This window comes from Macaca mulatta, chromosome 1 (genome assembly GCF_049350105.2).
Source record: "Macaca mulatta isolate MMU2019108-1 chromosome 1, T2T-MMU8v2.0, whole genome shotgun sequence".
Taxonomy (NCBI): domain Eukaryota; kingdom Metazoa; phylum Chordata; class Mammalia; order Primates; family Cercopithecidae; genus Macaca; species Macaca mulatta.
The window spans coordinates 162,416,320-162,433,915 of record NC_133406.1 but is presented as its reverse complement, the minus strand read 5'-3'; the positions used below and the strand labels follow the sequence as shown (position 1 = coordinate 162,433,915).

The following is a 17,596-nucleotide window of genomic DNA, read 5'->3' as shown; positions in this document are numbered from 1 at the left end:
TAAAGAATACCTGAGACTGGGTGATTTAAAAGTAAAGAGGTTTAATTGACTCACATTTTCACATGGCTGGGGAGGCCTCAAGAAACTTACAGTCATGGCAGAAGGTGAAGGGGAAGCAAGGCACATCTTACTTGGTGGCAGGAGAGAGTGAGTGTGCAGGAGGAACTGTCACTTTGGAAACCATCAGATCTTGTGAGAACTCCCTCACTATCATGAGAACAGCATGGGGGAAACCACCTCATGATGCAGTCACCTCCCACTAGGTCCCTCCCTTGACATGTGGGGATTACAATTCAAGATGGGATTTAGGTGGGCACACAGAGACAAACCACTTGCATAACCTCATACTTTATTCAATGTGTGCTTGCTGAGACAGGCACAGTCTAAGTGCTGGTGATACAAAGAACAAAGACCCTGTTTCTCTTCTAAAAGGAGAGAACCATGAAAAGAAACCATTACAACCCAGTGGGATAGGGTTAATGGAAGCAGGTGCAGGATACACAGTATGACAAAGAAGGGGCTGATCAACCATTGTCAGGGATTGGGGAAAGAAAGGAGGTCAGAAGGCTGGGTGTGGTGGCTCATGCCTGTAATCCCAGAACTTTGGGAGGCTGATGTGGGTGGATTACCTGAGGTCAGGAGTTTGAGACTAGCCTGGCCAACATGATGAAACCCCATCTCTACTAAAAACATAAAAATTAGCCAGGCATGGTGGTGGGCACCTGTAATCCCAGCTACTTGGGAGGCTAAGGCAGGAGAATCACTTGAGCAGGAGGTGGAGGTTGCAGTGAGCCGAGATCACGCCATTGCACTCCAGCCTGGGCGACAGATTGAGACTCCATCTTAAAAAAAAAAAAAAAAAAAAAAAAAGGAGGTCAGGAAGAGTTTCTCTCTGGAAGAAATGAGTAAGTGAGTTCAAAATGGGGAAGAAGAGTGTTCTAGGCATGGCACAATAATGGGTTTTGGGGACCTGTAAGCTGTCCATGAGATTGGTGTGTGGGGTGCTAGAAGTACTGGTTAGGGGTGATGAGGCTGGAGGCATAGGCTGGGGTTAGGATGTGAAGGGCCTTGTCGATAATGAGGGAGCCATTTAAGAATTATGAGGGGAGTAACACAATCAGTTTTGTGTTTTAGAAAAATCCCTTGGTTCCAGGGGATGGGTTGTTGAGCAGCTTGGATTTGAGAGGCTGAAGACCAAAGGCAGGGAGACAAAATAGGAAACCTCTGCAAATCAGAAAAGATGAGGACTAAACACTGGCAAACAGCATGTGGATGGAGAAGAGGTGATAGATCCAGATCTGTTCTGTAGCAAATAGGAAACATTAGAATAGTAAAATATTGGTGGCCATTTGTGTATGAGGAGTACTGTCACTTGTCACCATAACTTAAAACGTGCCTGGATAGATGTAAAGGTTAATACCTGTTAGTTTGCATAGCCTGTTGCTTTATACAGACAGTTCAAGATACATTGTAATGAAGGCAAGAGCAATATATTGTCTGTTATTGTTTTTAAGGTTTAGTTCTTGTAAATAAAGATGTGAGAAAGTTGTACTAATATCTTCAAGGAAATAGATTTTTATTTGCTATAAAATGCATGATTTTAACAAAATTTGAGACTACAAAACAATATATATTTATAACAGTATTGAAAGTAACATGAAATTCTTATAATCTAAATCATGAATTCTACATTTGCATGTATAGTTGAGTAGTTAACATCTTTGGGCAATTCCATTTTCAGCTATGAAGCCATTTAAAGCCAAGTATTGAAATAAACTGAGCAGAATTTACCAAATATTAAACCAAAAAGTTAGAATAATATTTCTACTGAAATGTTTAGTAATTGTTTTGGGAAGAACAAAAATGTTGTGGTACCGTTAATACATAACACAAGGGGGGGGTGGAGCAAGATGGCCGAATAGGAACAGCTCCAGTCTCCATCTCCCAGCCCGAGCGACACAGAAGACCGGTGATTTCTGCATTTTCAACTGAGGTACTGGGTTCATCTCACTGGGGAGTGCCGGACGATCGGTGCTGGTCAGCTGCTGCAGCCCGACCAGCGAGAGCTGAAGCAGGGCGAGGCATTGCCTCACCTGGGAAGCGCAAGGGGGAAGGGAATCCCTTTTCCTAGCCAGGGGAACTGAGACACACAACACCTGGAAAATCGGGTAACTCCCACCCCAATACTGCGCTTTAAGCAAACAGGCACACCAGGAGATCATATCCCACACCTGGCCGGGAGGGTCCCACACCCACGGAGCCTCCCTCATTGCTAGCGCAGCAGTCTGTGATCTACCGGCAAGGCAGCAGCGAGGCTGGGGGAGGGGCGCCCGCCATTGCTGAGGCTTAAGTAGGTAAACAAAGCCGCTGGGAAGCTCGAACTGGGTGGAGCTCACAGCAGCTCAAGGAAACCTGCCTGTCTCTGTAGACTCCACCTCTGGGGACAGGGCACAGTAAACAATAACAAACACAGCCGAAACCTCTGGAGACGCAAACGACTCTGTCTGACAGCTTTGAAGAGAGCAGTGGATCTCCCAACACGGAGGTTGAGATCTGAGAAGGGACAGACTCCCTGCTCAAGTGGGTCCCTGACCCCTGAGTAGCCTAACTGGGAGACATCCCCCACCAGGGGCAGTCTGACACCCCACACCTCACAGGGTGGAGTACACCCCTGAGAGGAAGCTTCCAAAGCAAGAATCAGACAGGTACACTCGCTGTTCAGCAATATTCTATCTTCTGCAGCCTCTGCTGCTGATACCCAGGCAAACAGGGTCTGGAGTGGACCTCAAGCAATCTCCAACAGACCTACAGCTGAGGGTCCTGACTGTTAGAAGGAAAATTATCAAACAGGAAGGACACCTACACCAAAACCCCATCAGTACATCACCATCATCAAAGACCAGAGGCAGATAAAACCACAAAGATGGGGAAAAAGCAGGGCAGAAAAGCTGGAAATTCAAAAAATAAGAGCGCATCTCCCCCGGCAAAGGAGCGCAGCTCATCGCCAGCAACGGATCAAAGCTGGACGGAGAATGACTTTGATGACATGAGAGAAGAAGGCTTCAGTCCATCAAATTTCTCAGAGCTAAAGGAGGAATTACATACCCAGCGCAAAGAAACTAAAAATCTTGAAAAAAAAGTGGAAGAATTGATGGCTAGAGTGAGTAATGCAGAGAAGGTCATAAACGAAATGAAAGAGATGAAAACCATGACACGAGAAATACGTGACAAATGCACAAGCTTCAGTAACCAACTCGATCAACTGGAAGAAAGAGTATCAGCGATTGAGGATCAAATGAATGAAATGAAGCGAGAAGAGAAACCAAAAGAAAAAAGAAGAAAAAGAAATGAACAAAGCCTGCAAGAAGTATGGGATTATGTAAAAAGACCAAATCTACGTCTGATTGGGGTGCCTGAAAGTGAGGGGGAAAATGGAACCAAGTTGGAAAACACTCTTCAGGATATCATCCAGGAGAACCTCCCCAACCTAGTAGGGCAGGCCAACATTCAAATCCAGGAAATACAGAGAATGCCACAAAGATACTCCTCAAGAAGAGCAACTCCAAGACACATAATTGCCAGATTCACCAAAGTTGAAATGAAGGAAAAAATCTTAAGGGCAGCCAGAGAGAAAGGTCGGGTTACCCACAAAGGGAAGCCCATCAGACTAACAGCAGATCTCTCGGCAGAAACTCTCCAAGCCAGAAGAGAGTGGGGGCCAATATTCAACATTCTTAAAGAAAAGAATTTTCAACCCAGAATTTCATATCCAGCCAAACTAAGTTTCATAAGTGAAGGAGAAATAAAATCCTTTACAGTTAAGCAAATGCTTAGAGATTTTGTCACCACTAGGCCTGCCTTACAAGAGACCCTGAAGGAAGCACTAAACATGGAAAGGAACAACCGGTAACAGCCATTGCAAAAACATGCCAAAATGTAAAGACCATCGATGCTAGGAAGAAACTGCATCAACTAACGAGCAAAATAACCAGTTAATATCATAATGGCAGGATCAAGTTCACACATAACAATCTTAACCTTAAATGTAAATGGACTAAATGCTCCAATTAAAAGACACAGACTGGCAAACTGGATAAAGAGTCAAGACCCATCAGTCTGCTGTATTCAGGAGACCCATCTCACACGCAGAGACATACATAGGCTCAAAATAAAGGGATGGAGGAAGATTTACCAAGCAAATGGAGAACAAAAAAAAGCGAGGGTTGCAATACTAGTCTCTGATAAAACAGACTTTAAACCATCAAAGATCAAAAGAGACAAAGAAGGGCATTACATAATGGTAAAGGGATCAATTCAACAGGAAGAGCTAACTATCCTAAATATATATGCACCCAATACAGGAGCACCCAGATTCATAAAGCAAGTCCTTAGAGACTTACAAAGAGACTTAGACTCCCATACAATAATAATGGGAGACTTCAACACTCCACTGTCAACATTAGACAGATCAACGAGACAGAAAGTTAACAAGGATATCCAGGAATTGAACTCATCTCTGCAGCAAGCAGACCTAATAGACATCTATAGAACTCTCCACCCCAAATCAACAGAATATACATTCTTCTCAGCACCACATCGTACTTACTCCAAAATTGACCACGTAATTGGAAGTAAAGCACTCCTCAGCAAATGTACAAGAACAGAAATTATAACAAACTGTCTCTCAGACCACAGTGCAATCAAACTAGAACTCAGGACTAAGAAACTCAATCAAAACCGCTCAACTACATGGAAACTGAACAACCTGCTCCTGAATGACTACTGGGTACATAACGAAATGAAGGCAGAAATAAAGATGTTCTTTGAAACCAATGAGAACAAAGATACAACATACCAGAATCTCTGGGACACATTTAAAGCAGTGTGTAGAGGGAAATTTATAGCACTAAATGCCCACAAGAGAGAGCAGGAAAGATCTAAAATTGACACCCTAGCATCACAATTAAAAGAACTAGAGAAGCAAGAGCAAACACATTCGAAAGCTAGCAGAAGGCAAGAAATAACTAAGATCAGAGCAGAACTGAAGGAGATAGAGACACAAAAAACCCTCCAAAAAATCAATGAATCCAGGAGTTGGTTTTTTGAAAAGATCAACAAAATTGACAGACCACTAGCCAGACTAATAAAGAAGAAAAGAGAGAAGAATCAAATCGACGCAATTAAAAATGATAAAGGGGATATCACCACCGACCCCACAGAAATACAAACTACCATCAGAGAATACTATAAACACCTCTACGCAAATAAACTGGAAAATCTAGAAGAAATGGATAATTTCCTGGACACTTACACTCTTCCAAGACTAAACCAGGAAGAAGTTGAATCCCTGAATAGACCAATAGCAGGCTCTGAAATTGAGGCAATAATTCATAGCCTACCAACCAAAAAAAGTCCAGGACCAGATGGATTCACAGCTGAATTCTACCAGAGGTACAAGGAGGAGTTGGTACCATTCCTTCTGAAACTATTCCAATCAATAGAAAAAGAGGGAATCCTCCCTAACTCATTTTATGAGGCCAACATCATCCTGATACCAAAGCCTGGCAGAGACACAACAAAAAAAGAGAATTTTAGACCAATATCCCTGATGAACATCGATGTGAAAATCCTCAATAAAATACTGGCAAACCGGATTCAGCAACACATCAAAAAGCTTATCCACCATGATCAAGTGGGCTTCATCCCTGGGATGCAAGGCTGGTTCAACATTCGCAAATCAATAAACATAATCCAGCATATAAACAGAACCAAAGACAAGAACCACATGATTATCTCAATAGATGCAGAAAAGGCTTTTGACAAAATTCAACAGCCCTTCATGCTAAAAACGCTCAATAAATTCGGTATTGATGGAACATACCTCAAAATAATAAGAGCTATTTATGACAAACCCATAGCCAATATCATACTGAATGGGCAAAAACTGGAAAAATTCCCTTTGAAAACTGGCACAAGACAGGGATGCCCTCTCTCACCACTCCTATTCAACATAGTGTTGGAAGTTCTGGCTAGGGCAATTAGGCAAGAGAAAGAAATCAAGGGTATTCAGTTAGGAAAAGAAGAAGTCAAATTGTCCCTGTCTGCAGATGACATGATTGTATATTGAGAAAACCCCATTGTCTCAGCCTAAAATCTCCTTAAGCTGATAAGCAACTTCAGCAAAGTCTCAGGATACAAAATTAATGTGCAAAAATCACAAGCATTCTTATACACCAGTAACAGACAAACAGAGAGCCAAATCAGGAATGAACTTCCATTCGCAATTGCTTCAAAGAGAATAAAATACCTAGGAATCCAACTTACAAGGGATGTAAAGGACCTCTTCAAGGAGAACTACAAACCACTGCTCAGTGAAATAAAAGAGGACGCAAACAAATGGAAGAACATACCATGCTCATGGATAGGAAGAATCAATATCGTGAAAATGGCCATACTGCCCAAGGTAATTTATAGATTCAATGCCATCCCCATCAAGCTACCAATGTGTTTCATCACAGAATTGGAAAAAACTGCTTTAAAGTTCATATGGAACCAAAAAAGAGCCCGCATCTCCAAGACAATCCTAAGTCAAAAGAACAAAGCTGGAGGCATCACGCTACCTGACTTCAAACTATACTACAAGGCTACAGTAACCAAAACAGCATGGTACTGGTACCAAAACAGAGATATAGACCAATGAAACAGAAGAGAGCCCTCAGAAATAATACTACACATCTACAGCCATCTGATCTTTGACAAACCTGAGAGAAACAAGAAATGGGGAAAGGATTCCCTATTTAATAAATGGTGCTGGGAAAATTGGCTAGCCATAAGTAGAAAGCTGAAACTGGATCCTTTCCTTACTCCTTATACGAAAATTAATTCAAGATGGATAAGAGACTTAAAGTTAGACCTAATACCATAAAAATCCTAGAGGAAAACCTAGGTAGTACCATTCAGGACATAGGCATGGGCAAAGACTTCATGTCTAAAACACCAAAAGCAACAGCAGCAAAAGCCAAAATTGACAAATGGGATCTCATTAAACTAAAGAGCTTCTGCACAGCAAAAGAAACTACCATCAGAGTGAACAGGCAACCTACAGAATGGGAGAAAATTTTTGCAATCTACTCATCTGACAAAGGGCTAATATCCGGAACCTACAAAGAACTCAAACAAATTTACAAGAAAAAAACAAACAACCCCATCAAAAAGTGGGCGAAGGATATGAACAGACATTTCTCAAAAGAAGACATTCATACAGCCAACAGACACATGAAAAAATGCTCATCATCACTGGCCATCAGAGAAATGCAAATCAAAACCACAATGAGATACCATCTCACACCAGTTAGAATGGCGATCATTAAAAAGTCAGGAAACAACAGGTGTTGGAGAGGATGTGGAGAAATAGGAACACTTTTACACTGTTGGTGGGATTGTAAACTAGTTCAACCATTATGGAAAACAGTATGGCGATTCCTCAAGGATCTAGAACTAGATGTACCATATGACCCAGCCATCCCATTACTGGGTATATACCCAAAGGATTATAAATTATGCTGCTATAAAGACACACACACACGTATGTTTATTGCAGCACTATTCACAATAGCAAAGACTTGGAATCAACCCAAATGTCCATCAGTGACAGATTGGATTAAGAAAATGTGGCACATATACACCATGGAATACTATGCAGCCATAAAAAAGGATGAGTTTGTGTCCTTTGTAGGGACATGGATGCAGCTGGAAACCATCATTCTTAGCAAACTATCGCAAGAACAGAAAACCAAACACCGCATGTTCTCACTCATAGGTGGGAACTGAACAATGAGATCACTTGGACTCAGGAAGGGGAACATCACACACTGGGGCCTATCATGGGGAGGGGGGAGGGGGGAGGGATTGCATTGGGAGTTATACCTGATGTAAATGACGAGTTAATGAGTGCAGCACAGCAACATGGCACAAGTATACATATGTAACAAACCTGCACGTTATGCACATGTACCCTACAACTTAAAGTATAATAATAATAAATAAATTAAAAAAAAAAAAGTTCATTGAAAAAAAAATACATAACACAAAAATGATCTTAAAAATATTATTTTATCATCTCATTCTTATAAAATTTCATTTTTTGGTGTATTTTTATAATGTATACAATATATTAATATGGTAATACATTTGTAATTTATAAACAATACATACAATAAAGTTAAAAACACACAATAAGGGTATTTGTTCAGAAATGTTTTACTATTGGGATGAGCCATCAAAAGTTTGAAGACTCCGGCCTGCACAATAAAGACCAAAATCCTTTTCATGGTACACAGGACCCCTCAAGATCTAGTCGTATTTGTCACTGTGTTCTCCAGCTACATGGGACTTCTGGCATCCCTCTAACATGACTCTCTGACCTTACTTAGACTTTGCCTATCTATTACATCCTGCTTGAAGTGTCCTCTCCTGCTTATCTCCTCTTCATCATTGAAAACACAGTTCTTGGCTGTGCATGGTGGCTCACGCCTGTAATCCCAGCACTTTAGGAGGCCAAGGTGGGCGGATCACTTGAGTCCAGGAATTCGAGACCAGCCTGGCCAACATGGTGAAAACCCCGTCTCTACTAAAAAAATACAAAAAATTAGCTGGGCGTGGTAGTGCACGCCTGTAATCCCAGCTACTTGGGAGGCAGAGGTTGCAGTGAACTGAGATCACACCACTGCACTTCAGCCTGGACAACAGAAGGAGACTTTGTCTCAAACAAAACAAAACAAAAGAAGACAAAACAAAACAAAACAAAAAACAAAACCCACCGCAGTTCTTAAGACATCCTTCTTTTTTTCTGAGACAGAGTCTTGCCCTTTTGTCAGGCTGGAGTGCAGTGGCAGAATTATGGCTCACTACAGCCTCATTATCCTGGGCTTAAGTGATCTTCTCACTTTAGCCTTCTGAGTGGCTGGGACTAAAGGTGCATACCACCACACCTGGTTACTCTTTAATTAAATTAATTAACTGGTAGAGAGAGAATCTTGCCATATTACCCAGGCTTGTCTAGACCTCTCAGGCTCAAGTGATCCTCCCATTTTAGCCTCCCACGTGGCTGAGATTACAAGCATGTGCCACCACACCCAGCTAATTATTTTAATTAATTGTTTTTTTTTTTTTTTTTTTTTTTTTTTTTTTTTGTGGAGATGGAGTCTCACCATGTTGCCTGGGCTGGTCTTGAACTCCTAGGCTGAAGCAACTCTCCCACCTCAGCCTTCCAAAGTGCTGGGATTACAGGCAAAAGCCACTGTGCTCAGCCAAGTCACCTTCTTTCTGAAGTCTTCCATGACTGTTAGCGATATAAATTTGCTTCCTTCCCTGTGATGCTTCTGTAAGTTTTATATCCTTTAAAAACTGTTACATGTTATTTATTTTCACATCTGTTTCCTCTTCTAGATTGTTAGCTACTTGGGGATGGTGTTCCTGGCTTTTCTTTTTCGAATCCGTAACTCTTAGTGCAGACACTAAAAATAAGTATTTACTGTATTGATATGTATTTAGTTACAGAGCACATTCTAGATATATTTCCATTAAAATTAGCTGAAGTACACAATCATGAACTGGCTCCACATCAGACTTTCTCTTGTGTATGCCCTGACAATCAAGAGATTTTGTTATATAATATCTTATTTCTCTCTTTTTTGATAAAGCCTTCTGAAACCAAAGCAAAGGCAATTGAAAAGATTGATGATGTTCTTGAATTGTACATGGGAATTCGAGATATTGATTTAGGTAAGATTATACTATTTTAAAAAGTCTTGTATCTCTTAATCTGCTTAATGTTTATGTCTTATTTGTACATATAGCCAATTATACTTTTGAAGATAAAAATATTTGTGGTGTGATGAAAAGAATAATGGACATAAAGATAATATCGAAAAGAAGACCTGGCCCTCACTCCAGCTATAAGGTCTTAGTGCCAAGTAAACTTTAAAACATTTTAGTTAGTTCTTAGTCATTAAACTGTGACTACTATCTCCTTTAGTGTTGTTTTTTTGGATTTAGAAAATATACATAAAATGAATTTTGTAGATGATACATATAAAAGGCATTATTATTTGATATGTCAGATGTACATTGATTAAATTGCACCCTTTAACAGGGTTACTAAAGCCCTATGAACAAAGAATTAGAAATATGAAGAAAGAGGACACACTTGGCATATGACTGAGAAGGGCAGTTGAACAGTTGAATTTCTGTGTATTTCTTGTGTCATCATTAGGCTGTCAGGGTCTTGATTTATCAGTTAAGACTCTACCAGTTGCAAATGACCAAAACAAAGACCAAACAAAAAACCCTAATTCCAACTGGCTTAAGGAAACAAAAAATGAGAAACTTATTGGTTCTTATAATTGAAAAGTCCAGAGCTAGACCTTGGCTTCAAGAATGGCTGGATCCTGAGTTTTCATGGTGTCATCAGGATGTGATTTCTCTTCTCTCAGTCCTGGCTTCATTTCAGGCCCCTGTGGTATCCCCTGGCAGCTTCAATCTCTCCCTCATGGGGCCAAAATGACTGCCATTGCTCCAGCCCCTACATCCTCATGGCATCAAGCACAATGAGAAGGAGGAAGGACCTCTTCCAAATCATTCAAACAAAATGCCCAATATTGTTTCTGGTTGGTCTGATTGGCTCAAGTGAGCCAGTCCCTGAGGCCAGGAGAATGGTTAGGTCTGGGTTGAATGCTCTGGAACTGAGAGTGACTCTGAAATACAAGGGTCGAGAGTGTGAAAAGGCCTGACCCTTCTCATGCAGAAGCAAGATAAATGCCCACTAAGTAGGGCAGTTGCATGCTGGGTAGAGAAAAGGAAGTAAATGTACACTCCAGTGTGGAGGTTTATGTCTGCATGCATTCACAGGTATGCATTTGAATCAGGTACTTTATACATTTTTTAAAGGTAAAAACTTGACTATTTTGTTTATCCACTAGCAAGTAGAGTGTTTGAAGCCCATTTATTCTTTTCTACTTCCACTCATTTTCCATTTTCCTTTTAGAATTACCAAAAACAAAATAAGTTTAGCTTAAAAATCTCAACCGGCTTTTATTTGCAACTCTAGTATCAGGCAACACCTCAAAATGAGTGCTCTGATGAGCTGAGCAGAGGAGGTTGACTCTATAGTCAGAAAATGGCTGAAGAAAGCAGAAACAGAACAAAGAGTGGATTCTCATTGCAAGGTTACTTTCTTTGTAAAGGTGAAACCAGAGGGAATTTCCTTATCATGCCAGCTAAAACTGGCCCATCTGGGGATTTGGCTATTACCTCTCTTTCTCCTGATTTCATGGAAGGTCAGATAAACAACTTAGTTTGGCTTAGTGAGTGGAACTTCAGCATGAGTAACTCCATTTTGGTTTGGTCTGTTAGGCCTAGTACAGGAGCTCAGTCCAAACCAATCACTTCCTATAAATTTTATTTAACAGAATCTGTTCTTATTTTCTCTCTTGCCTATGTGAACTTTTATTTTTTAATTTTTGAGACAGGATCTCCTCTGTCACCCAGGCTGGAGTGCAGTGACACAATCATAGTTCACTGCAGCCTTGATTCCTGGGCCCAAGCCCTTCTCCTACCTCAGCCTCCCATGTAGCTAGGACCCCAGATGTGTGCCTCCATACCTGGCTATTTATTTTATTTTTCAAAAATAATTTTTTTTTTGGCAGAGATGGGGTCTTGCTATGTTGCTCAGGCTCAAGTGATCCCCCTGTCTTGACCTCTCAAAGTGCAGGGAGAGATTGCAGGTATGAGCCATCATTGCTGGCCCTGAGTGAACTTTTAAAATAAAATTTATGTACTGGATATACAGATGCTGTCTGCAACTTAAAAACATTGGTAGTTTGTTCCTTGCTCCTTGGAGAAAAATGTAAAATTTTCCTATAGATTCTTTTTTCCTCTGTGCAGACAGGAAGTTAAAGCTGAAAACCAACGTCTGACAACTTCTCCTTCCAATCCTTTTGCCTGGCTAATTTTTTTAATTTTAATTTTTGTAGAGATGGTGTCTACCTGTGTTACCTAGGCTGGTCTTGAACTCCTGGGCTCAAGCCATTCTCTTGCCTTGATTTCCCAAAGTGTTGGAATTACAGTCATTGAGCTGCTGAGCCCAGCCTCAGTCTCCTGTTTTGAAACTGCCCCTCTCAAGGAACAATAGAATCCATGCTATGGTCTAGAGTGAATCACAGACACAGGACCTAGGAAAAGATCTAACTAGGAATAAAGACAAACATACACATAAACATGAATACTTTTAGACATGTAAGGAAATATGTAACATATAACTAGAGGCATCAACATGTACATGAATCAAATTTAGAATAGAAATGTTTATTTGTACAACAGTCTTGGGCTGTGGGCCATTCTTTAATGGTATTTTCCCATATGGGAGGGAAGCAAATACATGTATGTATTCATGAATTTTTACATATACATACACACATATGCATAGGTGTATTTATGCTCACATACAGTAACAGAGATATGATGTAGTATTGCTTATAGGCATATATATTTGGCTCGAGGCCCTAACCCTAAAACTAACCCTAAAAGAGACCAGCTTGGGCAACGTAGTGAGATGAGACCCTGTCTCTAGTAAAAAAAAAAAAAATTAGCCAGGCATGGTGGCGTGCACCTGAAGTCCTAGCCACTTGAGAGTCTGAGGCTGGAGGATTGCTTGAGTCCAAGAGTTTGAAGCTGCAGTGAGCTAGGATGGTGCCACTGCACTTTAGACTGGGCTACAGAGTGAGATCCTGTCTCTAAAAAAACAAAAACAAATAAGTAAATAAAAAAAAAAGGAAAAAAAGAAAATGCAGCTTAAAAAAAGGAAATTCAGGGCCCTAACCATTCCTTACAAATTCTTTGTAAATTAACTAGAAATTTCTTTGTAAAGTGAATTAGTCATCTGTAACAAATTCCTCTAATTGAAATTAAAAGCCATTATCATTACACATGATTAGCAATGTGGTCAGTTACCTAGGGAGGTAAAGTGTAATTATTTGAAGAATGCAAACCATTGTTAAATAAGGAATTTCTTTCATTATTCAGATCTGATTAGCATGAAATATAAATTACAAGTGTGGTACTGATTTAACAGGCAAATATATTTACATGTATAAATATTCTCAGTATTTCTTAGCTTTCAGAAATATTAATTCTTAATGCAAATTACATTAACATCATATTTTTCTGTATTAATGTAAGTATATATTTTAAAAATTTAAAAAGTAATATGGCAGCAACGTGTCTTAGAACACTATCCTCACAAAAGGATTAAGAGGTTTTATTATTTGAAAATGGAAAATAATTTAAATGAATTTTTTTTTTTGAGATGGAGTCTTGCTCTGTCGCCCAGGCTTGAGTGCAGTGGTGCGATCTCGGCTCACTGCAAGCTCCGCCTCCCAGGTTCACACCATTCTCCTGCCTCAGCCTCCCGAGTAGCTGGGACTACAGGCACCTGCCACCATGCCCGGTTAATTTTTTGTATTTTTAGTAGAGACGGGGTTTCACCATGTTAGCCAGGATGGTCTCTATCTCCTGATCTGGTGATCCACTTGCCTCAGCCTCCCAGAGTGCTGAAATTACAGGCGTGAGCCACCATGCCTGGCAATTTAAATGAATTTTTGTAGAGAGTAATCCTGAAGATGAAAGTGCTGCATTTGATTGTAAAGTTTAGTTGTGAACTATGACTTTTCTACCAACCAGTGTCAACATAGGTCACCTTGGGATGTTATCCATGAAAAAAATAAACGTTCTAAAAGACGTTGAATCCTATAAGGCCTCATATAGTCTTGACCTAACTCAGTATAAAGTTGTATCATACAAGTTTCTTCCTGAATGTTTAAGGAAACTGTGTAAGTTGTATATAGAATTATAATGTTTTCTGATGATACCAGTTTAGGAGTTTGGAGATCATCCAAGCAACTTTAGAATTTTAGCATTTCAAATATACTGAGATCCTGAGATGTGTGAAAAGAAGATTGATTGTTTCTAAGTCGTTTATTCTATAACATCTTTTCTTTTTAAAAATTTTACGACTTTGCTTTTGGAGCAGATACGAAGTCTGTTATAGCTCTTGAAAAAGTATGCAGTAATGGTGTTTCATTTATTTTACTTTTTTTATTATACTTTAAGTTCTAGGGTGCATGTGCACAACATACAGGTTTGTTACGTATGTATACATGTGCCATGTTGCTGTGCTGCACTCATTAACTCGTCATTTACATTAGGTATATCTCCTAATGCTAGCTCTCCCACCTTCCCCCTCCCCACGACAGGCCCCGGTGTGTGAAGTTCCCCTTCCGGTGTCCAAGTGATCTCATTGTTCAGTTCCCACCTATGAGTGAGAACATGCGGTGTTTGGTTTTCTGTTCTTGCGATAGTTTGCTGAGAATGATGGTTTCCAGCTGCATCCATGTCCCTTTAAAGGACATGAACTCATCCTTTTTTATGGCTGCATAGTATTCCATGGTGTATATGTGCCACATTTGCTTAATCCAGTCTGTCACTGATGGACATTTGGGTTGATTCCAAGTCTTTGCTATTGTGAATAGTGCTTCAATAAACATACGTGTGTGTGTGTCTTTATAGCAGCATGATTTATAATCCTTTGGGTATATACCCAGTAATGGGATGGATGGGTGAAATGGTATTTCTAGTTCTAGATCCTTGAGGAATCACCACACTGTCTTCCACAGTGGTTGAACTAGTTTACAGTCTCACCAACAGTGTAAAAGTGTTCCTTTTTCTCCACATTCTCTCCAGCACCTGTTGTTTCTTGACTTTTTAATGATCGCCATTCTAGCTGGTGTGAGATGGTATCTCATTGTGGTTTTGATTTGCATTTCTCTGATGGCGAGTGATGATGAGCATTTTTTCATGTGTGTGTTGGCTGCATACATATCTTCTTTTGAGAAATGTCTGTTCATATCCTTCGCCCACTTTTTGATGGGGTTGTTTTTTTCTTGTAAATTTGTTTGAGTTCTTTGTAGGTTCTGGATATTAGCCCTTTGTCAGATGAGTAGATTGCAAAAATTTTCTCCCATTCTGTAGGTTGCCTGTTCGCTCTGATGGTAGTTTCTTTTGCTGTGCAGAAGCTCTTTAGTTTAATGAGATCCCATTTGTCAATTATGGCTTTTGTTGCCATTGCTTTTGGTGTTTTAGACATGAAGTCCTTGCCCGTGCCTATGTCCTGAATGGTATTGCCTAGGTTTTCTTCAAGGGTTTTTATGGTTTTATGTCTAACATTTAAGTCTTTAATCCATCTGGAATTAATTTTTGTATGAGGAATGGATCCAATTTCAGCTTTCTGCATATGGCTAGCAATTTTTCCAGCACCATTTATTAAATAGGAAATCCTTTCCCCATTTCTTGTTTTGTCAGGTTTGTCAAAGATCCGATAGTTGTAGATGTGTGGTATTATTTCTGAGGGCTCTCTTCTGTTTCATTGGTCTATATATCTGTTTTGGTACCAGTACCATGCTGTTTTGGTTACTGTGGCCTTGGAGTATAGTTTGAAGTCAGGTAGTGTGATGCCTCTAGCTTTATTCTTTTGACTTAGGATTGTCTTGGCAACGCGGGCTCTTTTTGGTTCCATGTGAACTTTAAAGTAGTTTTTTCCAATTCTGTGAAGAAAGTCATTGGTAGCTTAATGGGGATGGCATTGAATCTATAAATTACCTTGGGCAGTATGGCCATTTTCATGATATTGATTCTTCGTTTCCATGAGCATGGAATGTTCTTCCATTTGATGTGTCCTCTTTTATGTCATTGAGCAGTGGTTTGTAGTTCTCCTTGAAGAGGTCCTTTACATCCCTTGTAAGTTGGATTCCTAGGTATTTTATTCTCTTTGAAGCAATTGTGAATGGGAGTTCACTCATGATTTGGCTCTCTGTTTGTTTGTTATTGGTGTATAAGAATGCTTGTGAGTTTTGCACATTGATTTTGTATCCTGAGACTTTGCTGAAGTTGCTTATCAGCTTAAGGAGATTTTGGGCTGAAATGATGGGGTTTTGTAAATATACAGTCATGTTGTCTGCAACAGGGACAGTTTGACTTCCTCTTTTCCAAATTGAATTCCCTTTATTTCTTTCTCCTGCCTGATTGTCCTGGCCAGAACTTCCAACCCTATGTTGAATAGGAGTGGTGAGAGAGGGCATCCCTGTCTTTGCCAGTTTTCAAAGGCAATGCTTCCAGTTTTTGCCCATTCAGTATGATATTGGCTGTGGGTTTGTCATGAATAGCTCTTATTATTTTGAGATACATCCCATTAATACCTAATTTATTGAGAGGTTTTAGCATGAAGGGCTGTTGAATTTTGTCAAAGGCCCTTTCTGCGTCTATTGAGATAATCATGTGGTTTTTGTCTTTGGTTCTGTTTATGATGGATTATGTTTATTGATTTGCATATGTTGAACCAGCCTTGCATCCCAGGAATGAAGCCAACTTGATCGTGGTGATTAAGCTTTTTGATGTGCTGCTGGATTTGGCTTGCCAGTATTTTATTGAGGATTTTCGCATTGATGTTCATCAGGGATATTGGTCTAAAATTCTCTTTTGTTGTTGTGTCTCTCCCAGGCTTTGGTATCAGGATGATGCTGGCCTCATAAAATGAGTTAAGTAGGATTCCCTCTTTTTCTATTGATTGGAATAGTTTCAGAAGGAGCAGTACCAGCTCCTCCTTGTATCTCTGGTAGAATTCGGACATGAATCCATCTGGTCTTGGACTTTTTTTGGTTGGTAGGCTATGAATTATTGCCTCAATTTCAGAGCCTGTTATTGGTCTATTCAGGGATTCAAATTCTTCCTGGTTTAGTCTTGGGAGGGTGTATGTGTCCAGGAATTTGTCCATTTCTTCTAGATTATCTGGTTTATTTGCGTAGAGCTGTTTATAGTATTCTCTGATGGTAGATTGTATTTCTGTGGGATTGGTGGTGATATCCCCTTTGTCATTTTTTTATTGCGTCTATTTGATTCTTCTCTCTTTTCTTCTTTATTAGTCTGGCTTGTGGTCTATCTATTTTGTTGATCTTTTCAAAAAACCAGCTCCTGGATTCATTGATTTTTTGAAGGGTTTTTTGTGTCTCTATCTCCTTCAGTTCTGCTCTGATCTTAGTTCTTTGTTGCCTTCTGCTAGCTTTTGAATGTGTTTGCTCTTGCTTCTCTAGTTCTTTTAATTGTGATGCTAGGGTGTCAATTTTAGATCTTTCCTGCTCCCTCTTGTGGGCATTTAGTGCTATAAATTTCCCTCTACACACTGCTTTAAATGTGTCCCAGAGATTCTGGTATGTTGTATCTTTGTTCTCATTGGTTTCAAAGAACATCTTTATCTCTGCCTTTATTTAATTATGTACCCAATAGTCATTCAGGAGCAGGCTGTTCAGTTTCCATGTAGTTGAGCGGTTTTGAGTGAGTTTGTTCATCCTGAGTTCTAGTTTGATTGCACTGTGGTCTGAGAGACCGTTTGTTATAATTTCTGTTCTTTTACATTTGCTGCGGAGTGCTTTACTTCCAACTATGCGGTCAATTTTCGAATAAGTGCAATATGGTGCTGAGAAAAATGTAT

At 39.9% G+C, this 17,596-nt stretch overlaps 1 protein-coding gene across 4 annotated transcripts in view; it reads left to right on the top strand.

Moving 5' to 3' along the window:
* Nucleotides 1-17,596, top strand: part of GIPC2 (GIPC PDZ domain containing family member 2) — a 104,288-nt gene that overhangs the window by 74,492 nt on the left and 12,200 nt on the right. For 2 of the 4 annotated variants that reach the window (XM_001104248.5, XM_077953566.1), the window contains exon 5: nucleotides 9,702-9,783. The exons of the other annotated variants lie outside the window; for them this stretch is intronic. In XM_001104248.5, coding sequence (XP_001104248.1) covers nucleotides 9,702-9,783 — 82 coding nt within the window. The remainder of the gene's footprint in view (nucleotides 1-9,701; nucleotides 9,784-17,596) is intronic. 4 annotated transcript variants of the gene reach the window in all.